At 33.2% G+C, this 18559-nt stretch overlaps 2 protein-coding genes across 3 annotated transcripts; both read right to left on the bottom strand.

The window, feature by feature from the left end:
• Window positions 1-1150: 1150 nt before the first annotated feature.
• Window positions 1151-6886, bottom strand: LOC125064204 (lebercilin). Its single transcript, XM_047671142.1, has 7 exons — window positions 6825-6886; window positions 5988-6189; window positions 5254-5318; window positions 4375-4566; window positions 3734-3953; window positions 3042-3179; window positions 1151-2705 (listed from the first exon to the last, which is right to left on the bottom strand). The coding sequence occupies exons 1-7, from the start codon at window positions 6869-6871 to the stop codon at window positions 1758-1760; spliced, it is 1812 nt and encodes a 603-aa protein (XP_047527098.1). The 5' UTR covers window positions 6872-6886; the 3' UTR covers window positions 1151-1757.
• A 749-nt stretch (window positions 6887-7635) lies between these two features.
• LOC125063969 (iron-sulfur clusters transporter ABCB7, mitochondrial) lies at window positions 7636-18090 on the bottom strand. 2 transcript variants are annotated; one of them, XM_047670714.1, is made up of 14 exons: window positions 17921-18090; window positions 17727-17832; window positions 16692-16822; window positions 16285-16492; window positions 15937-16103; window positions 14960-15089; window positions 13676-13824; window positions 13226-13400; window positions 12593-12750; window positions 12135-12298; window positions 11451-11580; window positions 10574-10702; window positions 10203-10349; window positions 7636-9823 (listed from the first exon to the last, which is right to left on the bottom strand). In XM_047670714.1, the coding sequence occupies exons 1-14, from the start codon at window positions 18074-18076 to the stop codon at window positions 9608-9610; spliced, it is 2166 nt and encodes a 721-aa protein (XP_047526670.1). In that variant the 5' UTR covers window positions 18077-18090; the 3' UTR covers window positions 7636-9607. The 2 variants fall into 2 exon arrangements, with proteins under 2 accessions (XP_047526670.1, XP_047526672.1); XM_047670716.1 differs by having other exon boundaries at window positions 16692-16768.
• Between the last annotated feature and the right edge of the window lie 469 nt (window positions 18091-18559).

Here is an 18559-nt window from a genome sequence, read left to right as displayed (position 1 = left end):
CGGAGACTAATTTTGACTCATTAGTACCACTTCTTCAATAATTTGGTTAATGATGTAAAACAACTTTTATTAATTTAAAAAAAATATTTTTAAAGTATATTAGCAAGAAAATTCTACGCTTATGTTATACGAACTTGTTATACCTAACCTCTAGATACAGTAGTCCGGTCACAGCTTACTTGGTGATATTGCTTTGTTCAAGCCTATCTGCATAAGTAACATCTACTCCTTAGTTTGAAGGATGAGTGGGGCAGAGTATCAGTGTTCAGGCAGCACATAACATCTCAGCCTCCAAGATTGCTTGTTAATATTTCTTACAGCACCAACATCTATGGGGTGGTGACCACTAACTATCAGTACCCCATTGGTACATGTTACCAAATATACATGTTACCTGCTTTATAGTAGTAATTTAATTGACATTGAACCTTCAAAACAAAATACGAGGTCAAAAGACGATTGCTTAAAGTGTATCAACCAGTAACAAAAGATTTGGGAACAAAATTTGCATCATTACCTTAAGGCTCTCAAAAGTGAAGTGATTATTGAAGGATTAACAAGAATATGTGAGCTACAATCAGATCCCGGTTCGACCCAAATGAATTTCATAAATTTATCCAAATGTACAAAAATAATGTTATCATACCTTGTTAAATATGATAATATAATTTGTTGGATTTTTGGTTTAAAGTTTAAAATAAAAAAAATATTCCCAAAATATATAATATATTTTTGCACTATCTACTTTCGTATTTAATTACTAAAGCTACGTTATATAAAAATCAGCGTACCAAATATTTTAAGCGATAGAAGAAAAAGCCAAAATATATTTTAATCATTATCGATCCAAATAATGAAAACATTAATAACAATAAATGTAAATTAATTCGATACAAATCACACAAAACACGAACAAATACCGAACACAAATAGTTGAAATCGACAAATAATTAATAGTGTATAGTAAATAACGACTGAAAAATCGTTCAGTCAAGGAAAAACAATTAAAACAAAAATAGCTCGTGCCGAAAACTCATCCACTTGAAACGATGTGTAATCGGCGCTTTATAGCTCGTTACGTTTTATTACTTATCCTTTTGACTAAATAATATAAACTCAAATTTATATATTATACAGAAACATGCGAATTCGTTACTGACAACATTGTTGAGAATTTAACTAACTTTGCAAAAATTTTATATTGTCTGATAATTTTATCCCTTTATGGTTGGTTGATTGGTTGAAATCCAATAAATTATATCAGCGTGATGCGCGAGCTGAAGACATGCTAGAAAGACATTTAAAGATATATTTATAAAGTGTGTGTCAATAATAATAGGAAGGAGGAAAACTTTGAAATGTTTTAACATCAGTTTTCATAACGAAGCAAATCCGAAGAGTATCACGATTCACGACGCTATTTAAAACATTACAATAACAACAACGATCGAAATTTAAGTCTCCATAAAACATTCTCACGTTAAAATCGTAATTGTTTATGGATATAAGACTAATATTTATTTGCATATAAATTACTTAAACGATTTCTTTGTTTAAGAACTGAAGTAATAAATTATCGAATGGCCAACGAACTTTGACTCTGATTTATCATTGTATAAAAATATCTATAAAAATTCGGAATTATTGCCATGCGGTTTGAGTTAACAATAATAAATTCTATGTTCTAATCCTAATGTCTGGCAAGGGTATATTAGTCTATAATAATGGCAATTAATCCTTCAAGGAAATGCCGTATATCATTTCTTTCCTAACAGATCGTCTAGTAAATCTTGATTGCTCATATTAGCGTCTCCGAGCAAATTTGTTTTGGATTCGATACGAGAATTTTTCCTACTGGACAGAGAACGTTTTCTAGCTATTGGTACATTTTCAGTGAAAACTTGTTCAGATAACATTTTAAAACTATTATTCAACTCTGTTAATGTTTCAGTTGGTATATCTCCGCTTCCATTTACGATCTGATTCAGTTTATCCACAGCTTGTAGCTGTTCAACTATTTTGTCGCCTGCGTATTTAGATTGACTAAATTGTTTCATATGAACATCAATAACTTTGCTGCTTTTTTCAATATCTTGTATGATATCTTTGCAATATTTTTCGATAGGTTTTGCTACTGTCTTCTTATCAACGATACTTATATCACGTTTTAAGTGTACTTTATCGCCTTCATCGCCAGTACTATAATTGTTCCCTTCCGAATATGAATTATCATAGAACGAAACCGTAGAATTCCTTCTTCCTCGAGATTTTGGTCTTTCTGTTGGAAGTTCTTCAACGATTTGCTCTTCAATCGATTCCTCAGTTGACATTCTCCTTAAAGCGCTCGATTTTCTTGAACATGGCTCTTCGTTATTCTTTATTTTATTCATAAGATCCAGTTTCATAGCTTCCATTCTTTTTTGCATTTCATCTGGTGTAGAATTTTTTAAATTATCGTCAATGATTGTTAAATCGGCCATGCCGTCTTGTACAGTTTTTGCAAGTTCTATAATTCCATCTGAATTTTTAGAACTTTTTCTTACTGGATTGGGCGTAGTGCGATTACTTGTTGAAGATCGACTGGAAATGTATCTTGAGCGTGGTTCAGTTGAAGAACTAGTATCTTCCTCGTGAGACAACGAACTACTGACGTTACGTGAATTTTCACATAACTTGGCAAGTATATTTTGTTCCGTTTGAATAATCTGAAACATAAAAGTAAAATAAATTTATTAAAATATTATATTAGAGTATTAATTGTTAAAATATGTGTATAAAGAAAAGATGTATTGTTGTTTTTAAAAAAAAAAACATTTAGACATGACTCACGAAGTAAATGCTCCACTCTAAGCTAGGTAAAAATAAATTAAAGAGCTTAAATCGTGTTCACTACAAAGTAGACATTCATTTTCAATTTCATTTAATACATCCAAGCTTCCTCACGATGTTTTGCCAACATTATTTTGTAAAACATTCTGTGAAAACCGTCGCGAAATATTAACATACAAAACCACAAATACACATTTTTAAGAGTATCATACATTGGCTCTTTCATCATTTCGATTTGTCGCTGCTTTTCCTGTTTTACTAACGGGTCGAGCCAAGTTCATAACAGACGGTACTTTAGTAGGTGATTTACCACCCCTACTGGCCGCAGTGCTGAGCATTTTTTCTTTCATCTGAAAAGATATGTTCAAGAACTTTATTTTTTTTTTACTAATCACATGTCAATATGTAACCCAAAATTAAAAAAAAAAATATTGACTCATTTAAAGAGAATAGTTAGCTTGACATTAAAAACGTTAAACAGTAAACCATACAAACATTTCTTTCATTAACCAATTAAAAAAGAAAAATATTCATCTTTTAAATAATGTTAAGTTTAAAACGGAAAAAGCTGAGATCGACCAAAATTGATTTTAAGTCCAATTTCAAATAGATGAGGAATTATTTTTAGGTTTTCATGTAGGATATACTAAATATTACTTGTGAGATGACGTCCGACAGAGAAGTATGATGAAAATTGGGATAAGGGCAGGAGGATGATGATGATGGTATAATCATAAATAGTTAAGCGTAATTCGTATAAAAACGTAAGCATTGAATTTTGAACCATATACTGTGAAATAGTTGTTAATTTAAGTTTAATTAAATTTGTAAAATGCATGCTATATCTATAAAATCAATAATCTGAAGTGCCTTCATAATATAGATTACACTATCGGCTTCCTACCTCTATAATAGTGGACAGCTTATCAGCGTTGGTGATAGCTAGGTCCAGGTCGTGTCTCGTGTCTTTATGTTTGTTTATTTCAGCTTGTAACTGATGTTTAAAGTTCTTAGCCTCTAGCGCTATTCTTCTTTGCAGCATGCTTATTGTTTCGTTCTGTTGTTGAACTTTCGCCGTTAAATCTGCTACTTGACTCTGAAGTTTTTCACGATCAAGAAGATTTCTAGAAAATAAAGTATTCAATTAACTGCGATGTTAAAGTTACGATTTTATAACGCTCAGGTATATTGTGGTCACTTGTACGGCAGATAAGATAGCCCATTCCGTATGCTGTTCGTTATGTCTGTTTGTTTGCAAACATCGACCGTTTCCGTTATTAACTTCCGTTACTAAAATAGTTCTGGCACATTGCTGCGCATGTTTTGCGGTTATAACATTCTGATTTTTTTCACTAAGCTGCAGGACTTTCCTATGCTTTAAATGATTAAAGTTACTCCGTTTACTAAGAATTTTATAGATATGGTCCGTATTAAATTTATTTGTATCTGAATTGGTTTTACTATTTATTATAATTTACCCATATATACACAAATATACTATGGTACTTAGTAATAATGGTAACTCATAAATTCATTCATCATTACCTGTCCTTACTCAAATCTAATAAATGCTGGTGATCATCTCTTAGCTGTTGCAGCTGTATGTCTTTCTCTTTTAACTTCATCGTCGCTTCCTTGAACTGCTGCTTCAACTGTTTATATTTACTTTGCTGAATTCTCATCTCTTCATTGTGAGAGTTTAGCACCTGAGGCAGTTCTGCGTTGGAGTTTTCGTATCTGATAAAGTTTACATTTTAAATATCTAAATTAAAGGTTTGGTCAAATACATTTTCGTCGTGTTTATTCGTTCATTTTAATGTGTCGTTGTACTACTTTCAAAATGGAACGTTATAACTTTATGTTATTAAATATTTTTTTATCTTGGCTTATTTTTTTTATGTGAAATTAAAGCATACATGTTGGAAATTGGAATTGTATAAAGAGACGATTTGAACTGATTCGATTTTTCACAAAATACCAAGAGCAATCTGCAAAACAAATGACTGGTAATGTTCATTAAACACCAATCATCATAATGTTCTTATTTTGAAAACGCGAAGCTAGTTTCCCTGTAGGTATATTAGATTTATTCTTAATTAACGTTCAAAATGAAGATAATGTTTTCGAGATATGGTATTTTTAGTACCTTTACCTCATTTGGTCCCTAATAAGATTCGAATGGAATGCAAACAAGTTTTACTTAAAAATGTCGTTGCTTAAGAGCCTTTTCCCGAGAACATACAAAAGAAACCTCGCAGATTCCTTTTAAAAATTCCAATCTGTAAATGCTGTTTAATTTTCTCATGCTAATTTACAAAAAATCCAACTTGCTGTTCCATTTTCTCATTCATAACGTTTATATACAAAATGTTATATTACATTTAGCAACTACAAATAACTTATTCGAAAGGTAAAAAATAATACCTCTGTAAGGCTATGTCTTGTTTCTTTTGTAAAGCTCGAAGCACTTTATTCTCATTACTTAGCTCCTGTAACAAAACATTAATTTATTAATCGATTACTATTGTTATATTTGTTAAAGAAGTAACATAATATCGGTGTAAACTAATCTGTTAATATTAACAAATGTAACATAAAAATCGATTATCACTGACATGTAAAATCTTAGACGATTGAGTTCTTCTGTAATCTTTATAACGCTTTTACAATATATAAAACTTATAAATGTACTTTTTTCTCGTTTGTTTTCTTTTCATTTTAGTCTCTATAATATTTTAAAATCCTGAATGATTACTCATTTGAATTATCATAATTCACGATACAACCACATAAAGTAATTTACTGTATTTCCATTAATTAATTAGTTTAATGAGGTTAATTTAATCAAATTATATTCCGGTTAAATATAAATATGTTATAGTGAAATTAAATACATAAAAATATATTGCCTCTGTTTTGATTTAGACGGTGAGTAACCTAGAATAATTTCCAGCACACGAGAATCTTAAATCCTGGGGCTCAGGCTTTAGGCTGTGCTTAATAAATATTTTTTCATTAAAAGGTACACGTCTTTATAAAACAGAGTTGTGTATATCTATTCTTTTTAATGAAATAAAACAGAATAAAAATGAGCTACCAACTTTTAATGTAAGTATGAATATAAAAATAATAATACCTTTTAATATTAATAGCCTTACTTGTAAATGATAATGGGCGTCAGCAAGCTGATTTTGTAATTGTTTGACTCTGTGCGTCTTTGCAGATAAAACACGTTGGGTTACATATTTATCTCCCTTGTTAATAGATTGATTCGACATATCCAGTATTGGGTTCAAACGCTTGCGTTTGTTAAGCAAATTGAGCCGAGAATTGCTGCTGTATACGCTCTCTAGGGAATTTCTGTAATTAAAATTATCTTGTTATCGTTAGATAAGTTACAAGCTGTTTTTAGGTCACGAAAATAGCCTACTAAAAATTTTATATGGCTGGAGTTTATAGTAGTATATATATTTATCGTCTATGTAGTTTCGTCTCCAATAAATATTCTCACTTATTATAAATACTATACTCGTACAACGTATTCGTATCGTAATTCGTAAGCTGTAGTAACGTCACAGTTGCAAGTTTTTGTGTCCTTAGTTTAACCTTCTCACCATAACTTAAATTATAAGCATTTTTTATGTAGCGCAAGAAGAGCTTTTACTGTCACGGACTCTAACAGTACCCGTACCAATGGAACTATTTATTAGATAAGATAGTTATTTTCAATAGAAAATACCGCAATTTTAATTAATCACAGAACCAAATGACCATTAACAAAAGTTATAATTAGTGCGAAGATTGCTAGTAGATTCGCAAAACAAATTTTTTGGGGCATAAATTGACTTCGACTCATAATGTAAGGTAAGGCACAAGTGGATGGAAAACATAAGGCTTATCACTATATATTTTAAGTGTCTGAAATTGTGCGTGAAACACAATTACAAATCACACATAATATTTAGTGAGTGTTTTTTTTAAATAACAAAACAAACCTCTGATCCCTACGTTTTTCTTCCGGCACGAGACTCAACACTGACATTATTTATATTAAAAAAAAAAATCCATTTTCTAAAAGAAAATAGACGATCTCAAAATAGTAATAAATATTTCTACGATTTGTTGTGGACTGTTACCATGGTAACCGAGTCGTAATCGATACCATGATAATGTATACTCTTTGCTCATTCTTTTTCCTTTAAAAAAATAAATTCGAGCATAAATATACTTATATTTTTTTTTTATTTTATAAATTTATATTAAAAAAAAAGTATGATATGGTGAATGATATTTTGATTAAGGGAAATATTAAAGGCGTGCAACCCTTAAGCCGTAAGCCCTTTTTTAAGTCAGTTATATTCGTAGGTATGCAAACAGCACATTATTTAATTAAATACGTTTCTCTCATACTGAAAAATATCTCCATAAAACTTTACAAATAAAACAAGCATATGCTTACATGCGTCCGATGTCTGAATTAAATTATAGTGTTAACGAATAGCATCAAAAGTATAATAAATAAGAAACGCTATTAGATCGGGAAAGCGTTTCTTAAAATATGTCTTTTTTTTATGTAATATGTAGGTGGATCGGCAAATAGGTCAGCTGATGTTAAGTGGTCACCACCGCCCATAGACATTGGCGCTGTTGGAAATATTAACCATCCCTTACTTCGCCAATGCGCCACCGACGTTGGGAACTTATGTCCCTTGTACCTGTAGTTACTGGCTCACTTATACTGTAACACAAAAATACTAAGTATTGCTATTTGGCGACAGAAAATAAAACGGGTAAATAAAACACATCTAAAAATAAAACATAATATACTTAATCAACAGTAACTGTACATAGTACCAACATACATTTATTTACATTTCTTATATATTTCAGATATTTTAATTTTCTATTTATACATATTTTTGGGCGAAATGTAATAAAATCGACGATTGTGAAGACTAAAGAAGTAACAATTTTGTTATAAATATTTTTAAACTAAAAACGTTAAACGTCTTTTAAAGTGAAAATAACGAGGTAGTATCTTTATAGAATTTAATATTTTATAGTTGTACTATATATCAATGACAATTCATATATTATAGACAAGATATATCTTGAGGATGCGGATACACTATGTTCGTGAAATGTCGTTGAACTGCTCCAGCGAAGCGGCTTTTTTTGCGAACAATCACAGCTGTTGGAGTACTGATGCTGTTTAAAAATCGAACGCGTTTTCCTAGAAGATACCCATACACTCTTGACTTGAAAATAATCGGATTTTAATACTCAGAAAATATATATATATAAGAACATCGTGACTGAGTGAAATTCGAGTAAGGAGTTGGAATGTGGATGACGTAGCAATCTTATACAGCAGTTAGTTATCTGGTGGTAGAAGGATACCGTTTTCAATAAAGCAGTTGCACGTGCACGGAACTTATTCGTTAAGAAACATAGTGAACAGGCACCGTTAAAAATTGATATATTGACGTCATATTTAGTAAATAAATAAAAATATTGGATTTTGAGTTATGTTAAGAGGTATTACAGTTTCGCCACTCTCACATAAATAATAAATATTTTAATATAATTCCATATTTAAATTTGTCTCTAAAATATGGGTTCATTCATAAATATTTTTGGTCATATTTAAATTAACCCATGGTTACTAATCATGACTACGGACAAACATCTAGACTGGAACGTTTTTTGTTACCATAGAACAGATCCATAATTACTAAGTCGTAAACTAATCGACCTAGTAGTACGTAATAGCTCGTGAATGTCCCACAGCTGGGCAAAGAACTCCTCCCCTTCTAAAGGATGCTTAGTGGTTACCCGACACATGCAAGTTCCGAGCACAATATGAATTATTGGAGCCACACAACTCATAAAAGTTATTAAGATTCTTAAGAGACAGTGACAGTAACTATGTCACGTAATGTAGTAAATGTCTTTAAAATATCCACAACTGCATACTAGTGTTGTGAGTTGGAGCATTTCAGCGCAAGACGGTACATTTATAGTCACAAGGAAATCTGTATTCCTAGTCGGATATGAAACCGCCCTGTCAACTCGACCAAACCCAAGTATATTGTATACACACTTGTATAGCCTCAGCATTATAGAAAAAAACAATAGCGATCGTATCTACATCTCATAGTCGTTTCTGTGATATCTTTTTTTTTTTGAGTTTTTGATACATAGTACATCTACATTTTTGTTTTGAGTTTGTTTTAACGTCTTTTATAACAACAGTCAAAGAAATAATTTGGTCAAAATCCATCCAATATAATAGAACGCTCTACAATATACACTGAATTACATTCAGCGATCACATTAACTTGTACCAACGTTTGATCCAATCAAAATATTAAATTATTGGTATTCAATAATTGGTAAAAAACATTTCGGATAATATTTGAGTTTTTTATTTCTAAAAAACACTAAAATCTTCTTCAACGCTTGTATTATAACAAGGCCAACGAAAGCGAAATAAAACAGAGAGTACTATATATATTTTATAGTTATTCATTATCTATCATTCAGTGTGGAATTATAAAATAAATAGGTGTTTAATCTTTAAGCTAAAGAGTGTAAGGGTCATTTTACACTGAGATATAAATATTGAAAGTTATTGTAACGATTACATTTATAAACCCGAGTTTAAGCAAACAAAAAACACTACAATTGATTTCCATCAATATTCAGGAATGATTGGATCAAACATTGTCATCAAATATTGGACTAAACATTTGCTCAAAATATTTTTTAAACGTTTTCACACTTTCGGTACAGCGTCTCTATTCTGTTTCTCCCACAATCTATAATACAATGAAGATTTATTGCTTATTAGGTCAGCGTGTTTTCCTCTCTCTGATATTGAACCATTTTCTAGAACAAATATTTCGTCAGCGTCTGCAACGGTCGACAACCGGTGGGCGATACATATCGACGTTCTGCCGACCGTGGCCGCTTTTAGGGCTTGGAGAATTGCCTGAAATGTATAATATAGTTTTTAATCTAAAGATCGACGAGGTGACTCCGTGTCGGGAATAATATTAGATATGTATGTTTAAAAGCCGTTTAATTGATTAAATTTTGATTTCAAGGTCATCGAAGATTTTTTGGTTAGGCCAAAGGAGCAAATTATATCGGAGCAGAGAGACAACCTCTAAAGTTAATCTTCGAAAAACATCGAATTCAATACCCGCCCCCCATCAAACGGAGGCAGGCAAACGACAAGGGCGACATAATTAGGTATAACGCAAAGCAAACGTTGTCTCATAGAAACATATCAAAGCCACGAGAAAATGAGTTTCCATGAGTTCGTCCGTGTGTACGTCCACACGGGCGAAGGGGTCGCGAGTACGCACGTGCTCGGTGAGCGAGTCGAGGCTGGAGGTGGCCTCGTCGAACACGACGACGGGCGCGTCCTTGAGGATGGCGCGCGCGATGGCCACGCGCTGCTTCTCGCCGCCCGACAGCTTCAGCCCGCGCTCGCCCACCTGCGTCGCGTAGCCCTGCGCACGCGCCGCGGGGAGTGTCAGACTAGTCAACTTTTTCTACATCCACTCGGCCGGGCATCGAACCCGGGACCGGAGTGGCGTACCCGCGAAGACCGGTGTACGCTCTACTCGATCGCGGAGGTCTTCGATATAATATTATATTTTAACAGTTTTATACGAATTATATTTTAAAAAAATTTAAAAAATTGAACGTTACAAAAATGATCACTCTTATAAACCTTCGGCCAAGTAACGACAGATTCGTGCAATTCGGCCATTTTGCTCGCCCTGAACACCTCCTCCTCGCTCTTGGAGAGGTCGCCGTAGTGCAGGTTGTGGAGAATGGTGTCGTGGAATAGAACACAGTCCTGAAATTATGCATCCAATTATTATAGAGCAGCTGCCCGATGACGTCACTGTAATACAGTCACTAACATTGCATTTATAAAATGACTAAACCGTTTACAGCAACTCCATAAGTCAAACTAGAGTCACCATTTAAATAAATGAGTCATATTTAAAAAAAAATACTGTATAAATAATACAAAAAAACTGTAATTTTTCTGTACAAACATCAACTCTTATTCAAAATATATATTATTAAGACAACATACTATAAATGTGCTAAATAATCTGATCATATCAGCCCAAAAAGTAGGAGTAAATTAGAATAAATTTCCAAGAACTGAAATTCTATACGAACGTTAGTTGACTTTTTGAACGGCTAATTTAGCATCTTATAAGAAAAACTGTAAGATTTCTTTATGTCGATAATTGGATGCTTTACATTTTTTGTTTAAGCTATTTTTAACATAAAGCTTATCCATTTAGCAAAAAAATCCAGAGAGTTGTTTTTGCGCACTTTGACCTTGCATATAATATATATATAATATATATTTTTTGCACACAGGATCAATGAATACTTTATAAATTTTATAGTAATGGTATTGTTGATGTAAATTTTCAGATTCTTGGAAATTCGTGCAAGAACGTATATTTGGACCGGACTAAAATCCTTACACTCAAAGTATTAATTTCATATAATATCCGTTTTTATTTTTATTTAATAATCGTGTGGCACGTAGTTTTACGTGATTTAAATTTAGTTTTGCATACTTGCGGTACAATAGCGATGGCCTTTCGCAAGCTAGCGAGGTCTACATCTTTGATGTCTTGTCCCCCTATCTTGATATATCCGGATTGAGGCTCGAAGAATCTGAACAGGAGTCGCACCATCGTCGATTTGCTGAAACATATATTATTTAAAGCGCTTCATACTGACCAACGTTATAGTAAACTGTATCATTCCTAAAATTATATATATATATGTATAAATATAATGTTTGGTAGTCAAACAATAAATATCAGAAATATTTGTAGGCAAATGTTCTCAGGATTTATATTTTTCTTTACAAAAGCAAACCCACTTGAACACTCCCTGATTGTAGAAGGTAGTTGCCTAATCGGACCATGACCACGAAAGAATAAAGAAGATAGTTTATTTTAAATCTCATATATGTAATCAGACTGGCAAATTGGCCACCTGATGGTAAGTGGTCGCCACTCCCCCTAAACTTTGGTACTGTATGATATATCAATCATTCCTCATAGCACTAATGCACCACTAACATTGAGAGTTACAATACAGCGATACTTAGTATTGGCGGTAGAACATATGATGAGAGGTACCTACTAGACGGACTAGCACTAGGCCCTAACATCAAATCAAAAACACTGTATAGTCTACTACACACACACACACGTGTTCCACAATATCCCCTACTAAGGTTTCCGACTCACCCACTTCCCGATCCCCCGACGATCCCAATCTTCTTACCGGCCGGTATACTGAAGGTCAGATTGTTCAAAATCGGCTTCCCATTTATATATTTGAAGCTAACGTCTTTGAACTCAATGGACGCAGTTTTCGTGTCCACGTTAAGCTTCGGTGCTCTTTCTTTTTCCTGCAAGGTATTCAATAATTATACGACTTAAGAAATAAACAACCGATTAAATCCTTTAATATATTATGGACACGGTTCAATTGAATTATATTATAATGGCAAAAACTGGTAGTTCAACAAAAAAGTAAAAATTAAATACTCTGGGTATAATATTACCAAATTCATTAGAACTGCATATAAACAAATAAAATAAGTTTTTAAACTAAGCATTTCAAGCGTACATAATGTATCACGTGGTATTATTAAAATATTGTGCAACAATTTCCCGACACAGGTATGTCGGAGACGGCGTACCGCGACGGAGGAGGTGAGCGTCATGAGCGTGAACATGGTGTGCATGTCCTGCAGCGCCTGCCGCACCTCGCGGTACACGGAGCCCAGGAAGCCCAGCGGCACCGACAGCTGGAACACCAGCGCGTTCACCATCACCAGGTCGCCCACCGACATGCCGCCTGCGCCGCGACCGGTAACCAATTATATAATGTTTCTATTTTTTAATTTAAGGAAATATGTGGAACAATATGAGCCGAGATGGCCCAGTGGTTAGAACGCGTGCATCTTAACCGATGATTTCGGGTTCAAACCCAGGCAGGCACCACTAAATTTTCATGTGCTTAATTTGTGTTTATAATTCATCTCGTGCTCGGCGGTGAAGGAAAACATCGTGAGGAAACCTGCATGTGTCTAATTTCAACGAAATTCTGCCACATGTGTATTCCGCCAACCCGCATTGGAGCAGCGTGGTGGAATATGATCCAAACCTTCTCCTCAAAGGGAGAGGAGGCCTTTATCCCAGCAGTGGGACATTTACGGGCTGCTAATGCTAATGCTAATGTGGAACAAAAAAAATACCGAACATTATACGAGACTATCTAGTATTCTATTTTTTGAACCTGTTATTGTTTCCTTTTCATAAGTTAAAGTTACCTTGAGCGATTTTATTGGCCGCCATTATCATTATAAAGCTGAGTCCCGTGCTGAATATGGCGTGCTGGCCGAAGTTCAGTAGGGCCAAACTTGACGCCGTTTTCAAAGACGCTTCCTCGTACTTTTGCAAACTCTCGTCGTACTTCTTCAGTTCGTAGGCTTCGTTATTGAAATACTGAAAGAATATCACAAATTGGATCACTTCCCACTCGGATAAAAAAATATAATATTTTCACAGGTCACTCAAAATAGAGCTGAGATGTCCCAGTTCAAGCCCAGTCGAGCAAAATTGACTTTCCGCGTACCTAATTTGCGTATCTAATTCACCTCGTGCCCCGCGGGGAAGGAAAACATCGCGAGGAACTAGCACGTATCTAATTCGAATGAAATTTAAATAATAATAATAATAAAAATGCGAGCTCCTCAGAGGCCTCGGCGCGTCAGTCCCACCTTGACGGTCTCGTAGTTGATGAGCGAGTCGACGGCCTTGTTCCCCGCCTCGTTCTCGGCGCGGTTCATGTGCACGCGGAACTGCGTGCGCCATTGCGTCACGCCCAGCGTGAACGCCGCGTACACGCCCACGCAGCTCACCGCCACGCCTGAGGCCGACTTTGGGGTGGGTACCATCGCACTAGGTACACTACACTACACTTGTGCCCGGTGGGTAGTGGACGGTCCCCATCGGAGACATTATTTCATCCCCAATTTTAAGGGATGGCTTTTCATGGGCACTGGAGTGACTGCCCTATACTTATATACGAAATCCTTAATACGACGGATTTAGAGTAGGCATGTTCATCAGACAGTATGAAAACCGAGCGTATCATCTTTTTTATAACTACGATGATGTCATCTCAGCCGTATCTGAACATTATAAACGATCTTAAATTTAATTACAACTATCGAAGCAACATAATTATTTACCAATGGTAGGCTATACATCGATTGACTCGATATACTACCCTAGAAGAGTTTATACAGTTCATACCGGCACAATACAATCTAAAGTAAAGCGCGTCAAGTTTGTGCATGTCCGAGCACGCTTGGTCGGACTATTTATGATATTCAGCCTACTCTAAATCTGTAATTAATACCGATTTCCATAATTCAAACATGTAAAAATTACGAACTTCGTTATAAGATTTTTATTTCTTAGTTCCCTATATCCTATAAGACCAACCAGTTTAGGCTGTATGTTTAATATCAATCAGTCATTTTAAAATTTTATAAAGTAGATATGTACTCTATTCCAACCATAATAGGAGAAAAGCCAAATAAACAACATTTGACAGCAAATTGACGCGATATCAAGCGAGAGCTTGATTAATCTATGATATTCACAATGGATTTGCACAAACATGCCGTTTTGAACGTCGGCGATATTGTTATAGAAATATTGGAAATAAAATTAAAGTGCATAAATTTTGTATTATAAATAAATACACATTAATTATAAACACTTAGCAAATTAATTAATTTACTTCTAAGCAAATGGCGTGAAATACGAAATTTAAGGTTTGTTTATCTTTATTCCTACTTCGATTGGAATAGTCTAAAGTAAGATATGAACAGTACAAGATGTATCTGCTAAAACAGAAACTTTAATTTAATTTAGTATTATTAAAAATTGACTTATATATATATATATATATATATATATATTTAAAATAAGATAACAAAATTATCTTTTTGAACAAAATGTCTTCCAAAATACATATAGGTCATATAACGCACCTGCGAAAGCGAGTCCTCCCTTGAGACCCAGGATCATGGACACCAAAGTCAGTTCAAATATAGTAGGCACGATATTGAACACCATAGCTGATAACACGAAGTTTATGGCTCTAGAACCTCGGTCTATAGTCTGAAAATCAATTGAAAAAAAACTGTAAAACAGAATAAATACCTTTTATTTTAAATAAGATGTGCCATTTATTACCTGGACCTACCATGATTACGTCAACAATTGCTGATAATTTTGTAAATTATAAAGGAATTTTTATTTATTAAAAGACTTGCTATCTTTTTAACTTTACAAATAAGAAAGTAATAGCAATATCGTGACTTAAGACTTGTGACGTCATATTACTATTTATGTGAATAAATTCGATTACTGATAAAAAAATATTTTTGCTTCACTATTTTTTGTAAATGTTTAATTTATACAAATAACTTCACTGCGATTCGACTTCTAATATTTTACTGCTATATAAAATGACTCTATTTTACTTTGCGTAGCTGCAAGGCAACTAAAGAAAAGCGTGCTTGTACATAAGATCAATTTGACAACATGTGCCTTGGACATATTTTTAAAATAAAATAAAAAGTTATTTTATGCGGTTTAGAGTGAACTGACCCACGACTATTTCACAGACAGTAAGGTACGTAGGTAAGTAAGGACAAGGAACGGTATGAATATTGCTCAAAGTTTTAGATATTTTATTTACTTGAATAACTACCTACATCGGAACTACTACGGATGTTTTCTTTAGAGTTTCGTCCTCATACGTCGAGGTTCCCTTAAATTGAGGGTCTGTTTGTACATACTAATGTGATACTAATTTATCCTGCTTACAACTTTAATATGTGTAAATAGAACAATTTCTACGAGCAGTAACATTCGACGCGAGTGTAACCGCGCAGAACAGTTAATAATAAAGTCGTTGTCACAGATACAACTTGCAAGTCACACAACTTAAATATAGAATTACCTTCGATAAAGCACCAGTCTGCCTGCCTAAGTGAAAACTGAGATCCAAGTTGTGTAGATGTGTGAATACATTGCAAGCTAACTTCCTGATCGAATGTTGAGCGACTTTCGCGAACACGGCATTCCTCAATTCATTGAATCCTGCAGCTGTAGCTCGGGCTATGCCATCTGAAAAGAAAACATATATTTTTTTAATCTATGACACTTTTCCATTTATAAATCTATTAAAGATCATTTTTTGAACAGATAAGTCTATTAAATTCCATCTACTGTATTTTGATTAGGTAAAATTTTTCAATGTTATTGTACAGACAATAAAAGTGCATTGATAAAAACATTTAATACTTACAGCCCACCAATAAGCTAAAGGCAGTGGTACCCAAAGCCTGAGGTACAGTTGCCATCCCTAATAAAGCATCACCGGTTGGTGTTGTCGTCAACAGATTTACTTCATCCACGGCATATTTGAACAAAAATGGAACTGTTACATTCATCACTTTAGCACCAAACAGGAGTGAAAGGGACAGCATGACTCTTTTTCTTATCATTTCATTGTCCTGAAATAAGGCAAATATTTGCAGTAGCATTAAAATATATCACTGATGTATTATTTGTTTTATTAAAGTGGAAATATTTTGGCAAATATGATTTGTTTAAACAAAGCAATATTGCTCAAAGCAACTCTAATAAGCTATATGAAGTGCCACCTTTGCAGATGGAACCATTTTTTACCTTTTAATGTGTAATATTTATTACCTTAGGCCAGACATAAGCCAGCATGCCCCTAACCATGTCCGTCCCAGTAACCGGCTTCGCACCACCCAGGCTAATATCTTCTCGATCCAAAACAGAAGCGCCTGGATGAAAGCAGTCTCTCTTTTGGATCCCTAGGACGGGGAGACCATATCAGGATATTTTCAGGATAAGGGTTAATAAATGAATGGAAAAGGTGCAAGCGGAGAAATCATTTCAGGAGAGACTGTATCAACCAGGCATAAATAAAACACAAAACAAGTAACAAATTAATTACAAATAATATGCAAATCACATACACATATTCAAGGAAAAATGATAAATTGTGTATTACTATAAATATGCAAAAAAAAAATTACAGTGCACATGTTCTACATTAAAGTTTGATTATTTAACTGAGCATTCATTTGACAATGAATAAGTGTTACAAGATATAATGTAATGAACAAACTAGTCATCAAGAATACTATAAGTGAACTATTAAAACAAGATAATGAAATAGATTTACAGATAAGCATAGTATGTAAAATTTGGTTTTATAATTAATATTGTTTAGGGTGATTAGGTGGAAAATTCGGTATTTTCTTTGAATAGCAAATCATTAATGGCAGATAGCAGAACAAAGTATTTAACTAATCAACAATTAAACAGTTTATAAGTAATACTGCAAGTCAATACAAAGATTTTAATCAATGAGGAGTAGAAAATCATATTATTTTTACTACTTACAAGATAAAGCAATATTAGCATTAGAAATCATGATAATATTAAGAAAAACACAAGCAATTTTGGAAAATATTGAACATAAACAAAAGTTATATCATTTCATAACTCTAATACGAAATCTTTTTTGTTTTTATTTTAACAATTTTATTTACATTTATTTACATTCTTGAAATTTTAAGTGTAATATTGACAAACAGTAATTCAAGGTCAACAATTAATTACGCAACGCTATGTAAACGAATCATAGGTATATTTTTTTAATAACTAACAAATTGATATACAAGGATCTTTTATATTTACTAAATTACTTACCAACTGGAATTTTTCCAGTCTTCGGTTTATTAGCCAAAACTGCCGCTAAAACATTTTTCGCGGAATCTGGACCACCAGGGTTGCTTGGTGGGGAAGAAGAGTAACACTAGAGAAGAAATAAATATTTAGAGCGATAATGACAGAAAAATTGGTTCGATCATAAAATATATCAAAGCTCCAGAACATTATCATACCCTGAAATGGCTCGTAACAGCACATTGTTTAAAAGTTATGTTAAAATAAGGCTTATTGAGAATCACTGATTTTTTATTCGAAAATATTTTTCCAAATTTAACATGATTTTTTAATATTTTATTAAATTTATTATTAGTCAATAGCGCTGCGGCCATTGTCACTCAACCTCCGACGGATGACAAATGTCAAAAAATGTGTGTTTAAATTTTGACTTCTGAGATAAAATAAATGTCAAAATAAAGACAATGTTGCCTGTTTTTTTTTGGTTTGTTGTCTAAATTATTCATTTCATCGCAATCGTTTCTGAAATATAAAATATGTATACTTCATTATTGTTATAATATATTTTAAAGTTAACTTAAAAATAAAAGTGTATTTAATTTTAAATTTGCCGGTACAATTTATAGCAATAACTTTAAAGAATATTCGTATCTAAAATATATTTATTAAATATTGTATTTAATGTAAAGAAACAAAACAGTGTCTTGTTAAGTAATTGTGTATATTTTTAGATATTTGCAAGAATACGTAATAGATATACAAATATAATAGTAAAACATACATAGTCTCGATGTTTTACTTATATGATTATGGTACCTACTATATTATAGGTCTCTTATAGTAACAAGGGTAAAAAA

This window comes from Vanessa atalanta, chromosome 5 (genome assembly GCF_905147765.1).
Source record: "Vanessa atalanta chromosome 5, ilVanAtal1.2, whole genome shotgun sequence".
Taxonomy (NCBI): Eukaryota; Metazoa; Arthropoda; class Insecta; order Lepidoptera; family Nymphalidae; genus Vanessa; species Vanessa atalanta.
This window is presented reverse-complemented; position numbering and strand designations above follow the sequence as displayed.

Coding starts and splice junctions, on each gene's coding strand:
- LOC125064204 (XM_047671142.1), bottom strand. CDS start 6,871: ATGTCAGTGTTGAGTCTCGTGCCGGAAGAAAAACGTAGGGATCAGAG. Junction 6,190..6,824: donor GAAAAACGTAGGGATCAGAG/GTTTGTTTTGTT, acceptor TTTTAATTACAG/AAATTCCCTAGAGAGCGTAT. Junction 3,180..3,733: donor AGCTGTCCACTATTATAGAG/GTAGGAAGCCGA, acceptor ATATCTTTTCAG/ATGAAAGAAAAAATGCTCAG.
- LOC125063969 (XM_047670714.1), bottom strand. CDS start 18,076: ATGGCCGCAGCGCTATTGACTAATAATAAATTTAATAAAATATTAAAA. Junction 17,833..17,920: donor CTGTTACGAGCCATTTCAGG/GTATGATAATGT, acceptor TTTCTTCTCTAG/TGTTACTCTTCTTCCCCACC. Junction 13,401..13,675: donor TCAACTACGAGACCGTCAAG/GTGGGACTGACG, acceptor ATATTCTTTCAG/TATTTCAATAACGAAGCCTA.